This window comes from Eleginops maclovinus, chromosome 4, assembly GCF_036324505.1.
Source record: "Eleginops maclovinus isolate JMC-PN-2008 ecotype Puerto Natales chromosome 4, JC_Emac_rtc_rv5, whole genome shotgun sequence".
Taxonomy (NCBI): Eukaryota; Metazoa; Chordata; class Actinopteri; order Perciformes; family Eleginopidae; genus Eleginops; species Eleginops maclovinus.
In genome coordinates this window covers 283344-310451 of record NC_086352.1, presented here as the reverse complement: position 1 = coordinate 310451, position 27108 = coordinate 283344, and the positions used below count along the sequence as shown (strand labels likewise).

Sequence of the window (27108 nt, the reverse complement as noted above, 5' to 3'; positions counted from 1 at the left end):
TATGGGCCAATCACACTCCTCTGTCAGTATGAGCCAATCACACTCCTCTGTCAGTATGGGCCAATCACACTCCTCTGTCAGTATGAGCCAATCACACTCCTCTGTCAGTATGGGCCAATCACACTCCTCTGTCAGTATGGGCCAATCACACTCCTCTGTCAGTATGAGCCAATCACACTCCTCTGTCAGTATGGGCCAATCACACTCCTCTGTCAGTATGAGCCAATCACAGGCCTCTGTTTTTCCAGCACAAACACTTCACAGAGGATATTCAGACCCGTCAGTACCGAGCCCTGGAAGTTCTGATTGGAGCAGAGTATGGACCGCCTGCTGACATCTGGAGCACCGCCTGCATGGTAAAACACACACACACACACATTCGATAAATATGGATCTGTATCTAACGGCTGTGAGGATGTACTTTAGGAGAATAGCCGCTCCCTCATTGGCTGCTGCTCTCGTAGCCTCGGCAGCTTGATGAACCTTTACCCGCCGCAGACAGGCAGGAAGCTCTGGTGAGCTATCTCACTAGATAGCAAGCTGCAGTTTGCTAGTTAGTTTTTAAGATATATAGGAAACGTTTGGTAGCTAGCTAACATTCTTTAGCCAAAGCACCTGACAGGTTACCTGGTCTCTGGTTGTGTTTCTAAAGGTCAGTTCTGTGGACCTCTGTCTTCTGTCAGAGAGTTACTCTGAAGTGTCCTCATGAGCTTCAGTAGCAGTCCGGCTCAGATCTTCTGGTTCTTCTGGTTCTAGCTCCTCACAGCAGAGCATCTCCATCACCAGACTCTACAGTTATTAAACATGTCCTCATATGAGATGTTACTGTCACATGTCCTCCTGCAGTCACTTCAGACATCAGCACGGTGTAGCTAAGGACCATCTCTAATCAAAGTGACCGTTTAAAATGCTGCTAGTGCTTCTTCTGGGACATGATGCACTCCTGAAAGAAGCAGCAGAGGCACAGGCCTAGTGTGTTGTATATATATTTTATAAAAGGGTGTGTTTATGTAGGAATGTATTTATTGGTGTTTCAGGCGTTTGAGCTGGCCACAGGAGACTACCTGTTTGAACCTCATTCAGGAGAAGATTACACCCGAGATGAAGGTACTAATACACACAATACTACACACCATACTACTTTAAAATACACAAAATATGACTTTAATTTACAGATATTACATTATGTAGTACTGCTTCTCTTGTTTTGAGTGCAGGGTTTCCTGCAGAAAATTAGTTAGTTAAGGTGGTGGGATGTCCGGGGGGAGGGGGCCGCAGACTACAGACTCTGTCGGGGGGGAGGGAGCGTTTCTGCCTGACGGGGGAGAAGTGTGCAGGGTGAGGTAGGCCTGCTTCGTCGCATGAAGAAGCCCAATTCATTCCACGGTTGTTTTTATCATTACTGTTTGAAATGCGTTCTGCAGAGAAGGGAGGCTGGCGTCGGTCACGGTTTGGAATGAGAGAAAACAGGACAGAGTAACACGGCGAATATCGCTCATATATACAGTGGGGCAAAAAAGTATTTAGTCAGCCACCAATTGTGCAAGTTCTCCCATTGAAAAAGATGAGAGAGGCCTGTAATTTTTATCATAGGTACACTTCAACTATGAGAGACAGAATGGGGGAAACAATCCAGGAAATCACATTGTCTGATTTTAATGAATTCATTTTAAATGATTGTGGAAAATAAGTATTTGGTCAATAACAAAAGTTCATCTCAATACTTTGTTATATACCCTTTGTTGGCAATGACAGAGGTCCAAGGTTTTCTGTAAGTCTTCACAAGGTTTCCACACTGTTGCTGGTATTTTGGCCCATTCCTCCATGCAGATCTCCTCTAAAGCAGTGATGTTTTGGGGCTGTCGCTGGGCAACACGGACTTTCAACTCCCTCCAAAGATTTTCTATGGGGTTGAGATCTGGAGACTGGCTAGGCCACTCCAGGACCTTGAAATGCTTCTTACGAAGCCACTCCTTCGTTGCCCTGGCGGTGTGTTTGGGGTCACTGTCATGCTGAAAGACCCAGCCACGCTTCATCTTCAGTGCCCTTGCTGATGGAAGGAGGTTTTCCACTCAAAATCTCACGATACATGGCCCCATTCATTCTTTCCTTTCCACGGATCAGTCGTCCTGGTCCCTTTGCAGAAGAACAGCCCCAAAGCACGATGTCTCCCCCCCCATGCTTCACAGTAGGTATGGTGTTCTTTGGAGGCAACTCTGCATTCTTTCTCCTCCAAACACGACGAGTTGAGTTTTTACCAAAAAGTTCTATTTTGGTTTCATCTGACCATATGACATTCTCCCAGTCCTCTTCTGGATCATCCAAATGCCCTCTAGCAAACTTCAGACGGGCCTGGACATGTACTGGCTTAAGCAGGGGGACACGTCTGGAACTGCAGGATTGAAGTCCCTGGCGGCGTAGTGTGTTACTGATGGTAGCCTCTGTTACTTTGGTCCCAGCTCTCTGCAGGTCATTCACTAGGTCCCCCCGTGTGGTTCTGGGATTTTTGCTCACCGTTCTTGTGATCATTTTGACCCCACGGGGTGAGACCTTGCGTGGAGCCCCAGATGGAGGGAGATTAGCAGTGGTCTTGTATGTCTTCCATTTTCTAATAATTGCTCCCACAGTTGATTTCTTCACACCAAGCTGCTTACCTATTGCAGATTCAGTTTTCCCAGCCTGGTGCAGGTCTACAATTTTGTCTCTGGTCTCCTTTGACAGCTCTTTGGTCTTGGCCATAGTGGAGTTTGGAGTATGACTGTTTGAGGTTGTGGACAGGTGTCTTTTATACTGATAACGAGTTCAAAAAGGTGCCATTAATACAGGTAACGAGTGGAGGACAGAGGAGCCTCTTAAAGAAGAAGTTACAGGTCTGTGAGAGCCAGAAATCTTGCTTGTTTGTAGGTGACCCAATACTTATTTTACCGAGGAATTTACAATGAATTCATTAAAATCCTACAATGTGATTTCCTGGATTGTTTCCCCCATTCTGTCTCTCATAGTTGAGGTATACCTATGATGAAAATTACAGGCCTCTCATCTTTTTAAATGGGAGAACTTGCACAATTGGTGGCTGACTAAACTTTTTTGCCCCACTGTATATATATATATTTAGAGTGTATTCACAGTATTAGAGTGTGTATTTACAGTGTGTATCAGTGTGTACTCAGAGTGTGTATTTACATTGTGTATCAGTGTGTATTCAGAGTGTATATCAGTGTGTATTTACAGTGTGTATCAGTGTGTACTCAGAGTGTGTATTTACAGTATTTAGAGTGTGTAATCAGAGTGTGTGTCAGTGTGTATCAGTGTGTATCAGTGTGTATTCAGAGTGTATATTTTGAGTATGTGTTCAGAGTGTGTATCAGTGTGTATTTACAGTATTTAGAGTGTGTAATCAGAGCGTGTGTCAGTGTGTATTCAGAGCGGTATTTACAGTATTTAGAGTGTGTAATCAGAGCGTGTGTCAGTGTGTATCAGTGTGTATTTACAGTATTTAGAGTGTGTAATCAGAGCGTGTGTCAGTGTGTATTCAGAGCGGTATTTACAGTATTTAGTGTGTGTATTCAGAGTGTATCTGTGTGTATTCAGAGAGTGTATTTGTACTCAGATCACATCGCTCACATCATCGAGCTGCTCGGTGCCATCCCTCTGCCCTTCGCTCTGTCTGGCAGGTACTCCAGAGAGTACTTCGACCGGAGAGGTGAGACACTGTACACACGTTATTAATCATACACATAAAACATATTTATTAAACATGTTATATTTATTATACACCATATCTTTATTATAAATGATATACCTATTAAATGTTATATTACAGGGTGTCTGCGGCACATCTCGTCCCTGAAGCCGTGGGGTTTGTTCGAAGTTCTGCTGGAGAAGTACGAGTGGCCTCTGGAGCAGGCGGCGCAGTTCAGCGACTTCCTGTCCGCCATGTTGGATCTGCAGCCGGAGAGACGGGCGACAGCCGAGCAGTGTCTGCAGCATGACTGGCTACACACACACTGACAAACACACACACACCCACACACACACACACACACTGACAAACTTACACACACACACACACACACACACACACACACACACACACACACTTTGTTCTCATTTGGTGTTTCCTGAGTGTGTGTTTGCCGGTTTCGTTTCCCGCTCTTTTTAACCTCAGTGATGAACACACTGCAGCCTCAGATCACCTTTGACCTCTCACCTATTTCTACCCTCACATAAATAGTGCCTTGAAACACCACGCCCGTCCACTGACATCACCGTGACATCACTGTGACATCAACATGACATCACCGTGGCAACAGTTTTTTACGTGTGTGTTGAATTTCTTTTTCTGTGGAAATAAAGATGACCGACAGCTCGTCTCTGTTATCTGAATCTCAAACTTCATTTAATGTTAGAATCGAAGGATGAAACCCTTATATAAACGTCTTTATTTAATCTACGTCTTTATTTAATCTACATCTTTATTTAATCTACATCTTTATTATTATTTAATCTACATCTTTATTAAATCTACATCTTTATTATTATTTAATCTACATCTTTATTTAATCTACATCTTTATTATTATTTAATCTACATCTTTATTTAATCTACAGTCTTTATTAAATCTACATCTTTATTAATCTACATCTTTAATCTACATCTTTATTAATCTACTTCTTTATTAAATCTACATCTTTATTTAATCTACATCTTTATTTTAATCTACATCTTTATTAATCTACATCTTTATTAAATCTACATCTTATTAAATCTACATCTTTAATTAATCTACATCTTTATATTTAATCTACATCTTATTTAATCTACATTCTTTATTAAATCTACATCTTTATTATTATTAAATCTACATCTTTATTAAATCTCAGTCTTTATTTAATCTACGTCTTTATTTAATCTACTTTCTTTATTAAAGTCTACATCTTTATTTCATCTACAGTCTTTATTTAATCTACATCTTTATTATTATTTAATCTACATCTTTATTAAATCTACATCTTTATATAAATCTACATCTTTATTATATTTACTTCTTTATTTAATCTACATCTTTATTTAATCTTACATCTTTATTTAATTACATCTTTATATTATTAATCTACATCTTTATTTTAATCTACATCTTTATTTAATCTACATCTTTATTTATCTACATCTTTATTATTATTTAATCTACATCTTTATTTAATCTACATCTTTATTAAATCTACATCTTTATTATTATTTAATCTACATCTTTATTAAATCTACATCTTTATTTAATCTACATCTTTATTTAATTTACATCTTTATTTAATCTACATCTTTATTTAATCTACATCTTTATTAAATCTACATCTTTATTTAATCTACATCTTTATTTAATCTACATCTTTATTAAATCTACATCTTTATTTAATCTACATCTTTATTTAATCTACATCTTTATTTAATCTACATCTTTATTTAATCTACATCTTTATTATTATTATCTACATCTTTATTTAATCTACATCTTTATTTAATCTACATCTTTATTATTATTTAATCTACATCTTTATTTAATCTACATCTTTATTTAATCTACATCTTTATTTAATCTACATCTTTATTTAATCTACATCTTTATTAATCTACATCTTTATTATTATTAATCTACATCTTTATTTAATCTACATCTTTATTTAATCTTCATCTTTATTTAATCTACATCTTTATTATTATTATTTAATCTACATCTTTATTTAATCTACATCTTTATTATTATTTAATCTACGTCTTTATTTAATCTACGTCTTTATTTAATCTACATCTTTATTTAATCTACGTCTTTATTTAATCTACATCTTATTATTATTTAATCTCATCTTTATTTAATCTACGTCTTTATTTAATCTACATCTTTATTATTATTTAATCTACATCTTTATTTAATCTACATCTTTATTTAATCTACATCTTTATTATTATTTAATCTACATCTTTATTAATCTACATCTTTATTTAATCTTCATCTTTATGTAATCTACATCTTTATTTAATCTACATCTTTATTTAATCTTCATCTTTATTTAATCTACATCTTTATTATTATTATTTAATCTACATCTTTATTATTATTTAATCTACGTCTTTATTTAATCTACGTCTTTATTTAATCTACATCTTTATTAAATCTACATCTTTATTTAATCTACATCTTTATTATTATTTAATCTACGTCTTTATTTAATCTACGTCTTTATTTAATCTACATCTTTATTTAATCTACGTCTTTATTAAATCTACATCTTTATTATTATTTAATCTACATCTTTATTATTATTTAATCTACATCTTTATTTAATCTACGTCTTTATTATTATTTAATCTACATCTTTATTTAATCTACATCTTTATTAAATCTACATCTTTATTTAATCTACATCTTTATTTAATCTACATCTTTATTTAATCTACATCTTTATTATTATTTAATCTACGTCTTTATTATTATTTAATCTACGTCTTTATTAATCTACGTCTTTATTTAATCTACATCTTTATTTAATCTACATCTTTATTTAATCTACGTCTTTATTTAATCTACATCTTTATTATTATTAAATCTACATCTTTATTTAATCTACATCTTATTTAATCTACATCTTTATTTAATCTACATCTTTATTATTATTTAATCTACATCTTTATTTAATCTACATCTTTATTATTATTAAATCTACATCTTTATTATTATTTAATCTACATCTTTATTATTATTTAATCTACGTCTTTATTTAATCTACATCTTTATTTAATCTACATCTTTATTATTATTTAATCTACGTCTTTATTTAATCTACGTCTTTATTTAATCTACATCTTATTTAATCTACATCTTTATTTAATCTACATCTTTATTTAATCTACATCTTTATTATTATTTAATCTACATCTTTATTATTATTTAATCTACATCTTTATTATTATTTAATCTACATCTTTATTTAATCTACGTCTTTATTATTATTTAATCTACGTCTTTATTTAATCTACATCTTTATTATTATTTAATCTACGTCTTTATTTAATCTACATCTTTATTATTATTTAATCTACATCTTTATTTAATCTACATCTTTATTATTATTTAATCTACATCTTTATTTAATCTACATCTTTATTATTATTTAATCTACTTCTTTATTTAATCTACATCTTTATTTAATCTACGTCTTTATTTAATCTACATCTTTATTATTATTTAATCTACATCTTTATTTAATCTACGTCTTTATTATTATTTAATCTACATCTTTATTTAATCTACGTCTTTATTATTATTTAATCTACATCTTTATTTAATCTACATCTTTATTTAATCTACATCTTTATTAAATCTACATCTTTATTATTATTTAATCTACATCTTTATTAAATCTACATCTTTATTATTATTACATCTACATCTTTATTTAATCTACATCTTTATTTAATCTACATCTTTATTTAATCTACATCTTTATTATTATTAAATCTACATCTTTATTTAATCTACATCTTTATTTAATCTACATCTTTATTTAATCTACATCTTTATTATTATTTAATCTACATCTTTATTTAATCTACATCTTTATTATTAAATCTACATCTTTATTATTATTTAATCTACATCTTTATTAAATCTACATCTTTATTATTATTAAATCTACATCTTTATTATTATTTAATCTACGTCTTTATTTAATCTACATCTTTATTTAATCTACATCTTTATTATTATTTAATCTACGTCTTTATTTAATCTACATCTTTATTTAATCTACATCTTTATTATTATTTAATCTACGTCTTTATTAATCTACATCTTTATTATTATTTAATCTACATCTTTATTATTATTAAATCTACATCTTTATTTAATCTACGTCTTTATTTAATCTACATCTTTATTATTATTAATCTACATCTTTATTATTATTTAATCTACGTCTTTATTTAATCTACATCTTTATTTAATCTACGTCTTTATTATTATTTAATCTACGTCTTTATTAAATCTACGGTCTTTATTTAATCTACATCTTTATATTATTTAATCTACGTCTTTATTAAATCTACATCTTTATTTAATCTACATTCTTTATTAAATCTACGTCTTTATAAATCTACATCTTTATTTAATCTACATCTTTATTAAATCTACATCTTTATTTAATCTACATCTTTATTATTATTAATCTACATCTTTATTATTATTTAATCTACGTCTTTATTAAATCTACATCTTTATTTAATCTACATCTTTATTAAATCTACGTCTTTATTAATCTACATCTTTATTTAATCTACATCTTTATTTAATCTACATCTTTATTTAATCTACATCTTTATTTAATCTACATCTATATTAATCTACATCTTTATTTAATCTACATCTTTATTAAATCTACATCTTTATTTAATCTACATCTTTATTATTTTAAATCTACATCTTTATTATTATTTAATCTACGTCTTTATTAATCTACATCTTTATTTAATCTACATCTTTATTATTATTTAATCTACGTCTTTATTTAATCTACATCTTTATTAAATCTACATCTTTATTTAATCTACATCTTTATTATATTTAATCTACATCTTTATTATTATAAATCTACATCTTTATTTAATCTACGTCTTTATTTAATCTACATCTTTATTATTATTTAATCTACATCTTTATTATTATTTAATCTACGTCTTTATTTAATCTACATCTTTATTTAATCTACGTCTTTATTATTATTTAATCTACATCTTTATTTAATCTACATCTTTATTATTATTTAATCTACGTCTTTATTTAATCTACATCTTTATTAAATCTACATCTTTATTATTATTAATCTACATCTTTATTATTATTTAATCTACATCTTTATTATTATTTAATCTACGTCTTTATTATTATTTAATCTACGTCTTTATTTAATCTACATCTTTATTTAATCTACATCTTTATTATTATTTAATCTACATCTTTATTATTATTACATCTACATCTTTATTTAATCTACATCTTTATTTAATCTACATCTTTATTTAATCTACATCTTTATTATTATTAAATCTACATCTTTATTTAATCTACATCTTTATTTAATCTACATCTTTATTTAATCTACATCTTTATTATTATTTAATCTACATCTTTATTTAATCTACATCTTTATTATTATTAAATCTACATCTTTATTATTATTTAATCTACATCTTTATTAAATCTACATCTTTATTATTATTAAATCTACATCTTTATTATTATTTAATCTACGTCTTTATTTAATCTACATCTTTATTTAATCTACATCTTTATTATTATTTAATCTACGTCTTTATTTAATCTACATCTTTATTTAATCTACATCTTTATTATTATTTAATCTACGTCTTTATTTAATCTACATCTTTATTATTATTTAATCTACATCTTTATTATTATTAAATCTACATCTTTATTTAATCTACGTCTTTATTTAATCTACATCTTTATTATTATTTAATCTACATCTTTATTATTATTTAATCTACGTCTTTATTTATCTACATCTTTATTTAATCTACGTCTTTATTATTATTTAATCTACGTCTTTATTAAATCTACGTCTTTATTTAATCTACATCTTTATTATTATTTAATCTACGTCTTTATTAAATCTACATCTTTATTTAATCTACATCTTATTAAATCTACATCTTTATTAAATCTACATCTTTATTAATCTACATCTTTATTAAATCTACATCTTTATTTAATCTACATCTTTATTATTATTAAATCTACATCTTTATTATTATTTAATCTACGTCTTTATTAAATCTACATCTTTATTTAATCTACATCTTTATTAAATCTACGTCTTTATTAAATCTACATCTTTATTTAATCTACATCTTTATTTAATCTACATCTTTATTTAATCTACATCTTTATTTAATCTACATCTTTATTAAATCTACATCTTTATTTAATCTACATCTTTATTAAATCTACATCTTTATTTAATCTACATCTTTATTATTATTAAATCTACATCTTTATTATTATTTAATCTACGTCTTTATTTAATCTACATCTTTATTTAATCTACATCTTTATTATTATTTAATCTACGTCTTTATTTAATCTACATCTTTATTTAATCTACATCTTTATTTAATCTACATCTTTATTATTATTTAATCTACATCTTTATTATTATTAAATCTACATCTTTATTTAATCTACGTCTTTATTTAATCTACATCTTTATTATTATTTAATCTACATCTTTATTATTATTTAATCTACGTCTTTATTTAATCTACATCTTTATTTAATCTACGTCTTTATTATTATTTAATCTACATCTTTATTTAATCTACATCTTTATTATTATTTAATCTACGTCTTTATTTAATCTACATCTTTATTAAATCTACATCTTTATTATTATTTAATCTACATCTTTATTATTATTTAATCTACATCTTTATTATTATTTAATCTACGTCTTTATTATTATTTAATCTACGTCTTTATTTAATCTACATCTTTATTTAATCTACATCTTTATTATTATTTAATCTACATCTTTATTATTATTTAATCTACGTCTTTATTAAATCTACGTCTTTATTTAATCTACATCTTTATTATTATTTAATCTACGTCTTTATTAAATCTACATCTTTATTAAATCTACATCTTTATTTAATCTACATCTTTATTATTATTTAATCTACATCTTTATTTAATCTACATCTTTATTTAATCTACATCTTTATTATTATTTAATCTACATCTTTATTTAATCTACATCTTTATTTAATCTACATCTTTATTTAATCTGAACATCTTTATTTAATCTGAACAGCTTTATTTAATCTGAACATTTTCATTTAATCTGAACGTCTTTATTTAATCTGACATCTTTCTTTAATCTGAACATCTTTATTTAATCTGAACATCTTTATTTAATCTGAACGTCTTTATTTAATCTGAACGTCTTTATTTAATCTGAACGTCTTCATTTAATCTGAACGTCTTTATTTAATCTGAACGTCTTTATTTAATCTGAACGTCTTTATTTAATCTGAACGTCTTCATTTAATCTGAACATCTTTATTTAATCTGAACATCTTTATTTAATCTGAACGTCTTTCTTTAATCTGAACGTCTTTATTTAATCTGAAGAATTTCATTTAATCTGAACATCTTTATTTAATCTGAACGTCTTTATTTAATCTGAACATTTTTATTTAATCTGAACGTCTTTATTTAATCTGAACGTCTTCATTTAATCTGAACGTCTTTATTTAATCTGAACGTCTTTATTTAGTCTGAACGTCTTTATTTAATCTGAACGTCTTTATTTAATCTGAACATTTTTATTTAATCTGAACGTCTTTATTTAATCTGACATCTTTATTTAATCTGAACGTCTTTATTTAATCTGAACATTTTTATTTAATCTGAACGTCTTTATTTAATCTGAACGTCTTCATTTAATCTGACATCTTTATTTAATCTGAACGTCTTTATTTAATCTGAAGAATTTCATTTAATCTGAACATCTTTATTTAATCTGAACGTCTTTATTTAATCTGAACATTTTTATTTAATCTGAACGTCTTTATTTAATCTGAACATTTTTATTTAATCTGAACGTCTTTATTTAATCTGAACGTCTTCATTAAATCTGAACGTCTTTATTTAATCTGAACGTCTTCATTTAATCTGAACGTCTTTATTTAATCTGAACGTCTTTATTTAATCTGAACATCTTTATTTAATCTGAACGTCTTCATTTAATCTGAACATCTTTCTTTAATCGGAATTTCTTTATTTAATCTGAACATTTTTATTTAATCTGAACGTCTTTATTTAATCTGAACGTCTTCATTAAATCTGAACGTCTTTATTTAATCTGAACGTCTTCATTTAATCTGAACGTCTTTATTTAATCTGAACGTCTTTCTTTAATCTGAACATCTTTATTTAATCTGAACGTCTTCATTTAATCTGAACATCTTTATTTAATCTGAACGTCTTTATTTAATCTGAACGTCTTCATTTAATCTGAACGTCTTTCTTTAATCTGAACGTCTTTATTTAATCTGAAGAATTTCATTTAATCTGAACATCTTTATTTAATCTGAACGTCTTTATTTAATCTGAACATTTTTATTTAATCTGAACGTCTTTATTTAATCTGAACGTCTTCATTTAATCTGAACATTTTCATTTAATCTGAACGTCTTTATTTAATCTGACATCTTTATTTAATCTGAACGTCTTTATTTAATCTGAACGTCTTTATTTAATCTGAACGTCTTTATTTAATCTGAACATTTTTATTTAATCTGAACGTCTTTATTTAATCTGAACGTCTTTATTTAATCTGACATCTTTATTTAATCTGAACGTCTTTATTTAATCTGAACGTCTTTATTTAATCTGAACGTCTTCATTTAATCTGACATCTTTATTTAATCTGAACGTCTTTATTTAATCTGAAGAATTTCATTTAATCTGAACATCTTTATTTAATCTGAACGTCTTTATTTAATCTGAACATTTTTATTTAATCTGAACGTCTTTATTTAATCTGAACATTTTTATTTAATCTGAACGTCTTTATTTAATCTGAACGTCTTCATTAAATCTGAACGTCTTTATTTAATCTGAACGTCTTCATTTAATCTGAACATCTTTATTTAATCTGAACGTCTTCATTTAATCTGAACATCTTTATTTAATCTGAACATCTTTATTTAATCTGAACATCTTTATTTAATCCGAACCGAACATGTTGAAGTTAGTGCAAAGTTTCCAGATTAACATTTGTAGATTCTCCATTTGATACATTTTTCCTCATGTGTTCATCAGAGGATGTCTGACCAATCAGCTGCAGTGTCTCGGTCCAGGAGCTGATTGGTTGCTGTCCCTCTGTCCGGCAGCTGATTGGATAGTGTGTGTTCGTGGTCGTTTGCTGGGAGGCTGCTCTGATTGGACGGCATCTCTGAAGCCGTCAGAGTTGATCTGGTATTCGACGGTGGATCCTGGGTGACCAGGGGATTTAAAGATGACGGCTAGTCGTTGAGTCCCCGCCCATTGTAGGAGGAGTCTGATGGTGGGGGCGTGACCCCAGCTCTCCCCGAGGGCGGGGACGAGCTGTGATTGGCTGCCCCGCAGCCTGGTTGTCATCTGATTGGTGATCACCACAGCGATGTGGTGGCTGGATGCCATGGCGATGAACTGCTGGGCTAGGCCGTTGAGGAGGCGGGTCCTCTGTGACAACTCGTCGAAGTGCAGCCGGAAAGGAAACGCCATGCTGTCAATCACAAGGAGGCGGACCCTCGGGTGCTCAGACAGGAAGTCCGGCAGCAGGTGAAGCTCGGCCAGCAGCTCCACGTAGTCATGGCAACGCACCTGAAAGGAGAGACGGACGGCATCAGAATCATCGTGAGGCGATGTAGTTGATGACATCAATGCTACCATGGCAATCATTACCAGGAAAATGTTAGAAAGGATGGTTTCCACATTGAAGGTCGTCATAGCAACCCGCTGCTCGTCGTCTTCCACCAATAAGGAGCAGTGTTTCACGGCAGCGCCGGCGAAATCCTGGACCCGCTGCAACAGGAAGCTGCCCTCAGTGTCCACAAACACCGCCTGTCCTCCGAGCCCCCCGAAACACACAGGAACCTGCACGTCCACCGCCAGCTGCAGACTACAGAACTACATTAACCAGCTGCAGACTACAGAACTACATTAACCAGCTGCAGACTACAGAACTACATTAACCAGCTGCAGACTACAGAACTGTCTGTCTGTCTGTCTGTCTGTCTCACCACAGTTGTGTCTTCCCGACTCCCGGTGCTCCACAGATCTCGGTGGTTTTCCCGACAGGAAGTCCCCCCCCCAGCGCGGCGTCCAGCTGTGAGCAGAAGCTGATGATGCTGCGCTGCTGTTGCTCCTCCTGCAGGAGCTGCAGCGCAGTGAGGGGGGGGGCTATTCTTACTGGACTGCCCCTCACTGCCTGCAGCACCTGCAGCGCCTCCTGCTGGGAAACACCGGCCTCTGCAGCACACAAACAAGGGACTTCAGAATCAGAATCCCTTTAATCGTCCCTCAGAGGGGAAATGTTCATTGCTACAGCAGAAAGAGCCAAAGATGTTTCACCCAGATACTAAAAAATACACAACAATCACACAATTTGCAAAATACACAAAAACAAAAGTATGGCTGCCAGATATGTACAGTAGCTTACAATAGAGAATACTCAAGTAAGGTACAAGTCAAGAAACACTGTACCTCAGTACATAATGTACTCAGGTACCCTGCACCTGTAGTTTTAGTGTCCCACCCCCTCCAGGACACCCTGTCCGCACTGTGCAGCTCCTTCAGCGACAGGCTGCTGCACATGGGAGAGATACCGCAGGTCCTTCGTTCATGCAGCGGTCAGAGTCTATAACCATCTTGGCCCCCGGTAGACTCCCTCACATAACATCACTGACTATAACACCCCCTGTTGTGTTAAATAAACAAAAACTAATTTATTAGCAACTCATTTTTACTGGTTAAAGTAAACATAAATGATTATACTTAAACAAAAGAAATTATACTTAAGACCACATGGCGAGTGAAAGACTGAGCCCAAAGCTCAGCCTAGAAGCAGCAAAGAGACCACTGAACACATGGCTACCCAGCCCTTAAAACTCTGGATCCCTATACCCCCACAGGTGTGGCCAATTGGCCTGACGCCCTGTCCCAATCTCCACCCAGGGAAGTCCCACAACCAATGGGCAGAGAGAGGGGCAGGGCGTCACACCCCCCTCCTACAGAAAAGGGGCCCCCCCACATTATTCCCCCCCCACTCCTCCCCATCTACCCCCATCCTCCACTCAGCAACCTGGATCCTAGGAGCACATTAAGAGTAGTGAGAAGGTAGACCTGGAAAAGAGCAGAATAGACAAATCAGTGAGAACACCACCCAACTTTAAGGCAACCGAGAAAGGGCATCCGCTATCACATTTTCTGATCCCTTTATATGACGAATATCCAGATGGTACGGCTGTAAAAACAATGCCCACCGCATCAGCCGCTGATTTGGATTTTGAAGTGACCGCAGGAAAGTCAGTGGGTTGTGATCGGTATAGACCACCAACGGAGTTAGACCAGATCCCAAATAAACATCAAAATGCTGCAATGCCCATATTAATGCTAGTGCCTCCTTCTCGATCACTGAGTAATTGAGCTGGTACTTATTAAACTTCCTAGAGAAGAAGGCCACAGGTTTTTCAACCCCGTGGTCTCCTGCCTGCATAAGTACAGCTCCTGCCCCCACGTTAGATGCATCCACCTGCAGGGAAAAAAACCTCATTCAGCCGAGGGGCATCCAACACAGGTGCTGCACACAAAAGTGCCTTGACCTTTTCAAACGCCAGTCTACATCTGTCTGACCACACAAAGTGTGCATCTTTCTTCAAAAGTGCCGTCAGAGGCTCTACAACTGTTGAAAAATTCTGACAAAAGCTTCGGTAGTATCCCACCATCCCTAAAAAGCGCATTAGTCCTTTCTTGGTGGTTGGAGGGGGATATCTTACTATTGTATCCACCTTATCCTGTAACATACGCACCTGACCCTGACCGACCTCCTTACCCAAACAGGTGACTGTGGCCTTCGCAAATTCGCATTTTGCCAAATTAACAGTCAACCCTGCCCAGACCAATTTGTCCAACAATGCGCGAATGCGCTGAATATGTTCAGACCATGTATCACTGTATATTACCACGTCATCAAGGTACACTGCGCAGCCATCCAGCCCCGCCACAACCTGGTTCATGAGGCGCTGAAATGTTGCAGGTGCATTACGCAGGCCAAATGGCATAACAGTGTACTTATACAGACCAGAAGGTGTAATAAATGCACAAATTTCCTGTGCCCGCTTAGACAGGGGAACCTGCCAATAACCTTTCAAAAGGTCAAACTTAGTCACATAAACGGCAGACCCCACCTGATCTATACAGTCTTCCATGCGGGGAAGAGGAAACACATCTGGCTTCGTAACGTTATTAACTTTACGAAAGTCAGTACATGGCCTAAAAGTTGTGTCCGGCTTACTGACCAACAGACACGGCGATGCCCAACTTGAAACGCACGGCTCAGCAATATGATTGTCCAACATATACTGAACTTCTTTGTCTAAAAGCTTGCGCTTATCTGATGAAACCCGATAAAAACGCTGCTTTATAGGTGCTGCATCACCAATATCCACATCATGCTCAATAAGATGTGTGCGAGAAGGTACATCTGAAAACAGAACAGGATAGCTTTTAATAAGGGCACCCAACTCAGCACGTTGTTTATCATCCAAATTTTTCAGTGACTCTGAATTTTTCAATCGCCCTTGCAAAACCACATCAGTGGTCGAACTCTCCTCCATTCTGACTGCCGGAGATGAGCTCAGAACTGCAGATGTACAAACAGAAGCATTAACCATACCACTCCCACTTTCCCCTTTCCCCACTGTCTGACGTCCGTAGAAAGGTTTTAACAAATTCACATGACACAGTCTAGTGGCTTTCCTAGAGTTTGGAGTGGCAATGATGTAATTCAAGTCTGAAGCCTGCCGTACTACAGTGTACGGACCGGAGAATTTTGCCTCAAAGGGAGAAGTCACAATAGGTTGCAAAAACAAAACCTGGTCACCAGCCTGAAACCGCTTAGGCTCTGCACGCCTGTCATACAGAGCTTTCATTTTGTGCTGTGACTTTACCAATTTCTCTTTTGCACTTTCAACCGCCAAAACCAACCTATGCCTGAAGCCATTGACATAGTCAAGCAAATTTTGGGGAGGATTTGTTATTTCCCAGCTATCTCCCAACACAGCCATGGGACCCCGTACCTTGTGACCAAACACCAAATCATTGGGGCTAAAACCTGTGCTCTCCTGAACCACTTCTCTCGCTGCCAACAGGAGCCACGGCAACCCCTCCTCCCAGTCACACCCCAGCTCTGTACAATAAGAGCGCAGTAAAGACTTCAGCGTTTGATGAAAACGCTCTAGGGCGCCCTGTGATTGCGCATGATAAGCCGAAGCTTTATTATGCTTAATGTGAAGCTGCTGCAGTATTTCGGCAAACATTCCGGATGTAAAATTCGAGCCTTGATCGCTCTGAATAATTTTGGGAATCCCAAACACCGAAATGAACTGTGTCAAAGCTTTCACCACTGATTTAGTAGATATATTTCGGAGTGGATACGCCGCTGGATACCTGGTTACCTGGCACATGACAGTCAGCAAATAATTATGACCTAGTTTTGAACAAGGCAACGGCCCGACACAGTCAATAATCAAATGTGCAAATGGCTGCTCAACCACAGGAATTGGACAAAGTGGAGCCGGTCTGATTGACTGGTTTGGCTTGCCGGTTAACTGACATGTATGACACGTTTTGACATATGCTGAGACATCACGCTTCAGGCGGGGCCAAAAACAGTACCGCAACACCCGGTCATATGTTTTCTTTACCCCTGGATGCCCAGCTACATTATCATGACAAGTTTGCAACACCAAGTCCCGAAACCTACTCGGCACTACAAACTGAAAAACAGGTTCCCCAACAAAAGCTTCTCCATGAGGCACCCATTTCCTAAACAATAAGCCTCCCTGAATAAAATAGCCGTGAGCAGAACTAAGTATCTCACCAAGCGAAAGTACTTTGTCAAACAGTTCTTTTAAACTATCATCATTTTCCTGTTCTTCAACCAACTCAGATCGTGACATAGACTTAAACTGATCAGGCAAAGTCACACAAACTTCAGCAGGTTCCAACTCTGACTTTTTGGTAGCAAGACTCTGTGCGTCACACGCAGTGGTCATGGCACGCGTCACAGCACAGACTGGATACACAACTGCAACATCTGATACACTGTCTGGTTGACCTTGACCAGGCACACTTTTAGTGACTATATTGGGAGGAGGACCATCAGCCCACACCTGCGCCCCAGCAAGACCGTTCCCCAGAATTATGTCCACCCCATCCACTGGCAACTCAGTGCGCACACCCATCTCAACATCTCCCTTCACCAAACCTGAGTCAAGACACAGCCTATGCACAGGTGCAGGGAACACCACCATCCCCATTCCTCTGACCAGCACAAAGTCTCCTGTGTCAGTCTCCGACGAGAAGGGTAAGACAGACTTGCACACAAATGAGTCCAATGAGCCGGTATCCCGCAGTATCTTTACTGGCACCTGTTCAACACTACCCGGCAAAGAGACCAAACCCTCAGAAATGAATGGTCCAAAATCCTCCATGCTCTTCTGCTGCCTGGCTTCAACCTGTTCCTCAACCACTACCGCTGGGCTGAGTGAACTGGCCAAAGCCGCTGGTCTTACTTGCGTACCAGAGAATTTATTTTTTGATTTGAGGACTGGACACTCACTCTTCCAATGCCCACTGCCTTTGCAGTAATTACACGTTCTACCTTCTGCCTGCCTTTCTCGCATGCCATGCTCACTCCTAGCATAAGAGTCTGATGCACCTTTTTGATGACCATAACTCTCTCTGCGCACATTATCTGAACTTACCGCATTGAAATTGCTTTTATGAATCAACACGTACTCATCGGCCAACACGGCCGCCTGACCAGGAGTACCTACTTTATTCTCTGTGAGGTAAGTAGCCACATTTTTAGGTACAGAGTTTTTAAACTGTTCTAATATTACCAGGTCGCACAGTTTCTCAAACGTGTCCACCTCAGACGCTGCACACCAACGACCAAAATGGGCTGTCAGATCTCGCACAAACTCCACATGAGACTGTTTATCTCCTCTTTTCCAACCACGGAACCGCTGCCGGTACGCCTCAGGCACCAACTCATATGCTTTAAGCACCGCAGACTTAACTCGCTTGTACACTTTACAATCAGCAGTACTCAAAGTTGAGTACGCCTCCTGGGCTCTACCGGTCAGGACGCATTGTAACATTAACGCCTGATCACCCTCCGGCCATTTCCTCGACTCCGCTATTCGCTCAAATAATGAAAAGAATGAATCAGGGTCTTTTTCATTGAATTTTGGAAGCAAGCGCAAATTATTGAATATATCAAAAGATGCCACTGGTGCACCAGACTGAAACACAGGGTTGTCACTATCCGCCGAACCTGGCAATATACCCTGTTGAATTAAGTTCAGCTTTTTATTCTGTAGCTCTAACCTAACTAACTCGGTTTTTTGCTTCATCTCTTCCAAAGCCAAGTCATTTTGCTGTTTGATATTCTGAAGTTGTACTTGTAGCTGTAATTCATGAGATTGCTTTAACAACAAAAGTTCCTTTTGCTGTTCAAAACTCAAAACAGTACCTGCAGACGCCGAAGACTGAGTCCCCCCAACGGGTTGAATAATTCTCTGTTCCAGCAAACCTGCCATCAAACTTCCCTTAACAGACTCCTTTAACTTTTTATCCAATATCTCAATCTCATATCTCTCAGCAATTAGCAGTAACTGGTCTTTAGTACACTGATTCAGTAGTGCTACTGACGGTGAGTCAACAAATGTATCCACTGTAGATGCCATACCTGGACTAACTACACTCACAGACAAAATAGAATAGGAGAAAGAAAAAAACAAAAACAATATCAGCTGGAACCACTAACCAAGTCTGGGACAGCCAAACCAAAATGGAACCTCCCCAGCCCTGACTAACTAAGACATTAGCGACCCCATAACTACCTTAGCTCCATCCCTAGTCTTCGTGCCGCTACTGATGGGGGGTATTTATGCACTTTAGCCCACTGGGAAGAAAAAGGCAACTGTTACCAGCGACCCTCTCTTACACCGTGGATGTGCTCCCGAGACAACCGCTCTACCCACTTTTGCAGCCACACTAAAATTCCCCAAGACCAGTCCCCCTATTGGAAACCAGTCTTCTTAGCCTCACAGGGGATTCATGGTTCCATACCACATTACAAGACTGTCCCCAATAACCAAACTCAAAGTTCCAACCTTTATTTTATTGATTACAACCAAAACATTAACCTTTAAGCAAAAAACTAAACGTAAGGATACAATGCTCTACTACTTCCAAACTTCACCGACCAACTCCCTCCTTAAACTGAAATCCAAATGACAAGTCACATGTGGAACTCCCAACACTGGCAGCCACTGAATTGGCTTCAACAGGTGCTACCAATAAGCCAATCAATCCTTTGAAACCAAACAACTTACTAAAGCAAAACTACAATTCCTAACAGGAACACAAAGCAAATGCCAGCACACAAACCATATTCAGACCAACCAGGCTGAATTTGACCAAATGACCCTTACCAAACTAAAGATACTTACAATTGTCTACGAAATGAACTTAACAATCGGACGAGCCCCCATTTTGTCACACACCGGGTCAGGTAGTGGCAAAATAAAGGGAGTCCACACATGAAATAAACAAAAACTAATTTATTAGTAACTCATTTTTACTGGTTAAAGTAAACATAAATGATTATACTTAAACAAAAGAAATTATACTTAAGACCACATGGCGAGTGAAAGACTGAGCCCAAAGCTCAGCCTAGAAGCAGCAAAGAGACCACTGAACACATGGCTACCCAGCCCTTAAAACTCTGGATCCCTATACCCCCACAGGTGTGGCCAATTGGCCTGACGCCCTGTCCCAATCTCCACCCAGGGAAGTCCCACAACCAATGGGCAGAGAGAGGGGCAGGGCGTCACACACAGTATTTAACACAACAGGGGGTGTTATAGTCAGTGATGTTATGTGAGGGAGTCTACCGGGGGCCAAGATGGTTATAGACTCTGACCGCTGCATGAACGAAGGACCTGCGGTATCTCTCCCATGTGCAGCAGCCTGTCGCTGAAGGAGCTGCACAGTGCGGACAGGGTGTCCTGGAGGGGGTGGGACACTAAAACTACAGGTGCAGGGTACCTGAGTACATTATGTACTGAGGTACAGTGTTTCTTGACTTGTACCTTACTTGAGTATTCTCTATTGTAAGCTACTGTTCTATTTCACTACAGGTCAGAGGTAAATGTTGTACTTTTACTCCGCTACATTTATTTAATCCCTTTAGTTACTTTACAGATTAGGATGAATGAAGTTAAATATAACCCCTTAAATCAGACTGTAGTTCACCTGCAGTAAATCCAGCAGCTACCCTGCAGTATACAAAGCATTCAAACTAGCTGCACCTTTACCAGCTCTGAGAACACTTTAATGATCAATCATTATAAAACATATCAGAGATATTATTCTGAAATGGACCAATCAGACAATGACTACTTTTACTGTCGCTACTTTAAGTACATTTAGAGGAGAGTACTTTCTACTTTCACTGGAGGAACATTTAGAATACTTTCACTGTGACAGAGTATTCCTACACTCTGGTACTTCTACTGTACTCAAGTACAAGACCTGAGTACTTCTACTTTACTCAGTACAAAATCTGAGTACTTCTACTTTACTGAAGTACAAGACCTGAGTACTTCTACTTTACTGAAGTACAAGATCTGAGTACTTCTACTTTACTCAAGTACAAGATCTGAGTACTTCTACTTTACTCAAGAACAAGATCTGAGTACTTCCACTTTACTCAAGTACAAGACCTGAGTACTTCTACTTTACTCAAGTACAAGATCTGAGTACTTCTACTTTACTCAAGAACAAGACATGAGTACTTCTACTTTACTCAAGTACAAGATCTGAGTACTTCTACTTTACTCAAGTACAAGACCTGAGTACTTCTACTTTACTCAAGTACAAGATCTGAGTACTTCTACTTTACTCAAGTACAAGATCTGAGTACTTCTACTTTACTCAAGTACAAGATCTGAGTACTTCTACTTTACTCAAGTACAAGATCTGAGTACTTCTACTTTACTCAAGTACAAGATCTGAGTACTTCTACTTTACTCAAGTACAAGACCTGAGTACTTCTACTTTACTCAAGTGCAAGATCTGAGTACTTCTACTTTACTCAAGTACAAGACCTGAGTACTTCTACTTTACTCAAGTACAAGATCTGAGTACTTCTACTTTACTCAAGTACAAGATCTGAGTACTTCTACTTTACTCAAGTGCAAGATCTGAGTACTTCTACTTTACTCAAGTACAAGACCTGAGTACTTCTACTTTACTCAAGTACAAGATCTGAGTACTTCTACTTTACTCAAGTACAAGACCTGAGTACTTCTACTTTACTCAAGTACAAGATCTGAGTACTTCTACTTTACTCAAGTACAAGATCTGAGTACTTCTACTTTACTCAAGTACAAGATCTGAGTACTTCTACTTTACTCAAGTGCAAGATCTGAGTACTTCTACTTTACTCAAGTACAAGACCTGAGTACTTCTACTTTACTCAAGTACAAGATCTGAGTACTTCTACTTTACTCAAGTACAAGACCTGAGTACTTCTACTTTACTCAAGTACAAGATCTGAGTACTTCTACTTTACTCAAGTACAAGACCTGAGTACTTCTACTTTACTCAAGTACAAGATCTGAGTACTTCTACTTTACTCAAGTACAAGACCTGAGTACTTCTACTTTACTCAAGTACAAGACCTGAGTACTTCTACTTTACTCAAGTACAAGACCTGAGTACTTCTCCCACCTCTGTTTCTGGATGGTATAGTACATATAAATGTATTGTACAGTATAGTATATAAACGGTATATATTAGTATATAATCCGTATGTATTGTATATATTTACCTGCACAGATCTGGGAGGGGGGGAGCCCCTGCAGCTCGGACAGGAGGCTGAACCCGGCTGCTGTCAGTCTGCTTTTGACTGCAGGACTGAGAGACAGGCTGGAGACAGAGCACTGCATGCCGACCCTCAGTGACAGACAGACAGTAGTGGAGAGTCAGGGGCCTGATCTACACAGCATATATATATTAAATATTATATACCCTAACCCTCAGTGATATAAAGTAAGTATTAAAGAAACTTTAACATGTTTACTGCTCACCGTTATCGTGTCCCAGCTTTTCCCTATGAGGAGCCGTACTTCCGGTTTCAGAGTAAAGGTAGTATTCACTATATGAACTTTATTGATTTCGCTTGTTGTGAGTTTCTTTGTCTTTATCTGACATCTGAATGTATCCCAACTATAATACAGACTGAGCGTCTCTCTAACAACAGTAGAGAGCTGCGAATGAAGCTTACAGACCTTTAGTTTGAAGGGATTTTCGGCAATCATATCAGCTGATCATGACGTTGCGTTTCGTCATTAAGACGCGACAAAGCGAGCGCACGTGAGAGGAGAGCTGCTTGTAGTTGTAGTACATTTTCATTCAGAGGTGAGATTATATATTTTTATAGACTTTATATACTTTAAATTATAATATATTTCCTAATATATAACCCTATATATAGGAGTTTAAAGTGTATCATCTATCATGTTACACAAATAAGAAGTTAGACTTTAAACATCCATGAAGTAACCCCTAATCCAGGATAAAGCAGCCCAGCTGCAAGGGGCAGGAAGGCTGGTAAACAAACTGCCCAGTATTTGAATGCGTTTGAACAGGTTTATGACATCACTGACATCCAAGACACGAGCGGATCTGACTTTAAGTACCCTTGAGTGTTTCATCACCTAATGTGTTGTTTTAAATTACACTGCATACAGTATCACTGCAGGGCAAGATCCGAGCAGCTGACACAGATCAGTGAATATATATTTATGGGATTGATGATATGATTGAAGATGTGATTGCTGATGTGACAATGATAAGTCCGACACATCGACGTCTGCACTTAATGCTCTTTGTTGCTTTCTTCCGGTTACTTATGTTGTGGCAAATATTTCGGTAGGCTTACTTGCCGCAGATGTAATAATAGTGACATTGCTCTGAAGATGGGCAGAGATATTCTACAGCTGGCCGGCGGTCTTTCCTGCAGAAGGCAGATTGAACTGTGTTTCCTTTATCCTGTAATATGACATCATGGCTTTAAACTCCCAAAACAGAGCTGTGATTGGTCAGCACGCAGTGAGCTCTGATTGGTCAGCAGGCTGTGAGCTCTGATTGGTCAGCAGGCTGTAAGCTGTGATTGCTCAGCAGGCTCTGGGCTCTGATTGGTCAGCAGGCTGTGAGCTGTGGGGCTTTCACTAAGTTGATATCTTATCTGGAACACCTGCTCCGGAGCAGGTCAGGTGTTCCGCGTAAGTTACCATGGAGATCTACCCCTGTAAGAAGTGAAGCAGCGTCGTCGAGTTAACCGAGAAGTTCCTCGCTAACTGCAGATCATGCTCCGTCGTGCAGCTCTCTGATTAGTCCACGGTTCGGGAGATAGTCTTGTATTAGTCACCAGTGACTCGTTTACTCCTGTTCATATTCCGCTCCAACACAGAGGCAGTGTTTTATTTTGAAAGATCATCAGTTTGTTGTTGAAACCAAAACTCTGTTGTCTGACTAACATCGGGACATTTCTCCGTCTTCAGATCATAATAATAACAGTTGTTGAGTCACCTTCATCACCCTCTACTCATCTGGAGAGACATGGAGAGGGGAGAAAAAGAGGAGAGGACGACTACGGTCCAGAGAGAGGAAGAGGAAGGGGATGACGAGGAGGAAGGAGCTGCAGAGGGAGCAGGTGATGAAGAGGAGGTCTCAGACAGTGATGAAGAAGAGGTCTCAGCTAATAATGAAGAAGAGGTCTCAGATGGTGATGAAGGGCAGAAATATAAACATGGTGGTGATGAAGACGAAGGTGTTTCAGAGATGAAGAAGAAGACCAAACAGAAAGCAGCCTGGAGGGTCTTCCTGTCCAGACAGGAAGTGTGTTCCAGGTATAATCTACCTGGGTCACATCCCTCCGAGGCTCCGCCCAAAACACCTGAGGAACCTGCTGTCAGCCTATGGGGAGGTGGGACGCATCTTCCTGCAGCCAGAAGGTACTAAGACACACTCTGTGTACTAATACACTCACAGATGTGTCCATATATAAACATACACATGTCTATACATCTTCCTGATGGTACTAACACACCGTCTGTGTACTTATACACACATATACATCTATACTTTGCTGTAGTATGCTGAGTACTGTATTCATGTGTGTCTGTGCAGATGGGCAGGTGCGCAGCAAAAAGCGGCGTGGGAGCTGTAGGGGGGGTTCCCGGCGCTGCGACTTCACAGAGGGCTGGGTGGAATTCAGAGACAAACGCAGAGCGAAGGTGGTTGCTGCGTCGCTGCACAACACACCAATGGGAACCAGGAAACGCCAACGCTTCTCCTCGGACCTGTGGTCCATCAAGGTGAGATTTTATTCTGAAAATTAAACTACTGTATATACCTGATAACCATCAAGGTGAGCTGTTATTCTGAAAATCTTCCACTGTTTACGTCTGTCTGTCTGTCTGTCTCTCTCAGTACCTGCACAGGTTCCAGTGGACTCACCTGTCGGAGCGCCTGGCCTTTGAGCAGACGGTGCAGCAGCAGAGATTGAGGACAGAAGTTTCTCAGGCCAAAAGAGAGACCAACTTCTATCTGAACAACGTTGATCGGAGTGCTCACCTGGACAACGTGAGGAAAAAGAGACAGAGGGACGGACAGCAGGTAAACCAGGAGCGCGCACACACCAGTAACGCCTGTAACATTCCTGTCCCATCCGTAAAACAGACCTGTAACTCCTGTAACACCTGTAACATGTCTGTGATTAATCACGTGCTGCTGACAGATTACCTGTCCCTCTCTGTGATTGGTCACATGCTGCTGACTCCGCCCTGTAATGTGATCATGCTCTCAGTAAATGATTTGTTGTCCTGTGATTGGTCGTCAGGTGGACGAGAGGACGTGGGACTTCACTCAGCGTCAGACGGAGGAGGAGATCCAGATGAGTAAGAGGAAGAAGAAAGACTCTGTTTCCCAGAAGCACCTGGACAAAGCCCGCCTCATACAGCAGAAGAGCCAATCAAACGTCTCATTGCTAGCAAAGATCTTCAACTCCAAACATCAGAGCGACTGATTGGCTGTTGGACAGGAGTGTTTCCATGGAAACAGAAAGTAGTATGAGTTTCTGATACACCTTATTCACCAAACACTGAACAGGGGGTCGAGCCAACATGTTCACCTGTGCCCGCCCTAACGAGGTCGTTAAGTTTCATGTACCAGCTTTAACGAGCTTTGTTTAGTATTTTGCAGGGTTTTGTTGTTTTGTTGCCTCTCTGTGAAATGTTGTAAATAAATTTGAGTGACAGAAGCCTGAATTGTGTTTCGGGATCTGTCTGATATAGGGTAGTCTCAGCAATAATGTTTTACTTTGGTATCATTACAACACACACACACACACACACACAGCAAAATGTTCACTTTAATGTTTTAGTCAGACAGACGCTCTCTGCTGACGGGAGCGAAAACAAGCCGATTGATTGATGGATGATCGTTGGATTGAAGTATATCTTGTAGCGATGTTTGTGAAGATGATGAAGAAGTCTCCGGAGACACCAGCTTGTATATAATAAGGTTTATTACAACAGCATAGTATCAGACACCAACACGGGCGATGCGGGGTTCCCAGAGCCAATTGTGGAAGTCCCCCGAACAGTCTTTGTGCATACACTTTATAGGAGACATGTGGGTGTGTGTCAAACTGGATGTTCTATGAGGATGTGTACCCACATAAGGTGAGCTATACGTTAGTCTTTGTCTTACTCATCCCTGGAGGTCTTCTGACGTAGTCCAGAGGTTTGTTCTACAACCTCCTGTCGTACCACATCACTCTCTGCACTCTCTATGACCTCAGGGAGTAAACAACTGTATATGAACTGATTTACTATACCACCTAGGCCATAACTTTGTATGCCCCACTCGGTGACCTAGGGCGTCTTCAACGTAGATGTTGTTTTTCACTCTTCTTCCACCCAACCTTCCTCTGGCCTCAGGGAGTATCTGCCCTGATATATCTCCAGATTAAATACACCACATATTCCCCCCTTCGAGACTACACAGAGTCTCGAAACTAAAATAATAAACCATACATGACTACAATTTTGATATAGGTAACAATTCTTCCACTACATGCTTTCTACAGCATAACTTTAACACTACTATAATTTTATGGAGTGTGA

General features: G+C 37.1%; 3 protein-coding genes across 7 annotated transcripts in view; 2 read left to right on the top strand and 1 right to left on the bottom strand.

Annotated features, from left to right (window-relative positions):
- srpk3 (SRSF protein kinase 3) overlaps positions 1–4366 on the top strand; it is a 20281-nt gene extending 15915 nt beyond the window's left edge. For all 3 annotated transcript variants that reach the window (XM_063882550.1, XM_063882551.1, XM_063882549.1), the window contains exons 14-17: positions 249–356; positions 1038–1107; positions 3611–3703; positions 3824–4366. In XM_063882550.1, the coding sequence (XP_063738620.1) occupies positions 249–356; positions 1038–1107; positions 3611–3703; positions 3824–4011 (459 nt within the window). In that variant the 3' untranslated portion in view covers positions 4012–4366. The remainder of the gene's footprint in view (positions 1–248; positions 357–1037; positions 1108–3610; positions 3704–3823) is intronic.
- Positions 4367–12721: 8355 nt separating this feature from the next.
- On the bottom strand, positions 12722–23268 carry rad51c (RAD51 paralog C). Of its 3 annotated transcripts, none has more exons than XM_063881799.1 (5): positions 23005–23268; positions 22746–22870; positions 13861–14089; positions 13523–13739; positions 12722–13441 (listed from the first exon to the last, which is right to left on the bottom strand). In XM_063881799.1, the coding sequence occupies exons 2-5, from the start codon at positions 22861–22863 to the stop codon at positions 12914–12916; spliced, it is 1092 nt and encodes a 363-aa protein (XP_063737869.1). In that variant the 5' UTR covers positions 22864–22870; positions 23005–23268; the 3' UTR covers positions 12722–12913. The 3 variants fall into 3 exon arrangements, with proteins under 3 accessions (XP_063737869.1, XP_063737867.1, XP_063737868.1); XM_063881797.1 differs by having other exon boundaries at positions 22746–22912; positions 23005–23263; XM_063881798.1 differs by lacking the exon at positions 23005–23268 and having other exon boundaries at positions 22746–22998.
- Positions 23269–24599: 1331 nt separating this feature from the next.
- On the top strand, positions 24600–26247 carry abt1 (activator of basal transcription 1). The gene is made up of 5 exons (XM_063880687.1): positions 24600–24670; positions 24767–24933; positions 25109–25296; positions 25412–25597; positions 25821–26247. The coding sequence occupies exons 1-5, from the start codon at positions 24600–24602 to the stop codon at positions 26004–26006; spliced, it is 798 nt and encodes a 265-aa protein (XP_063736757.1). The 3' UTR covers positions 26007–26247.
- Positions 26248–27108: the final 861 nt, after the last annotated feature.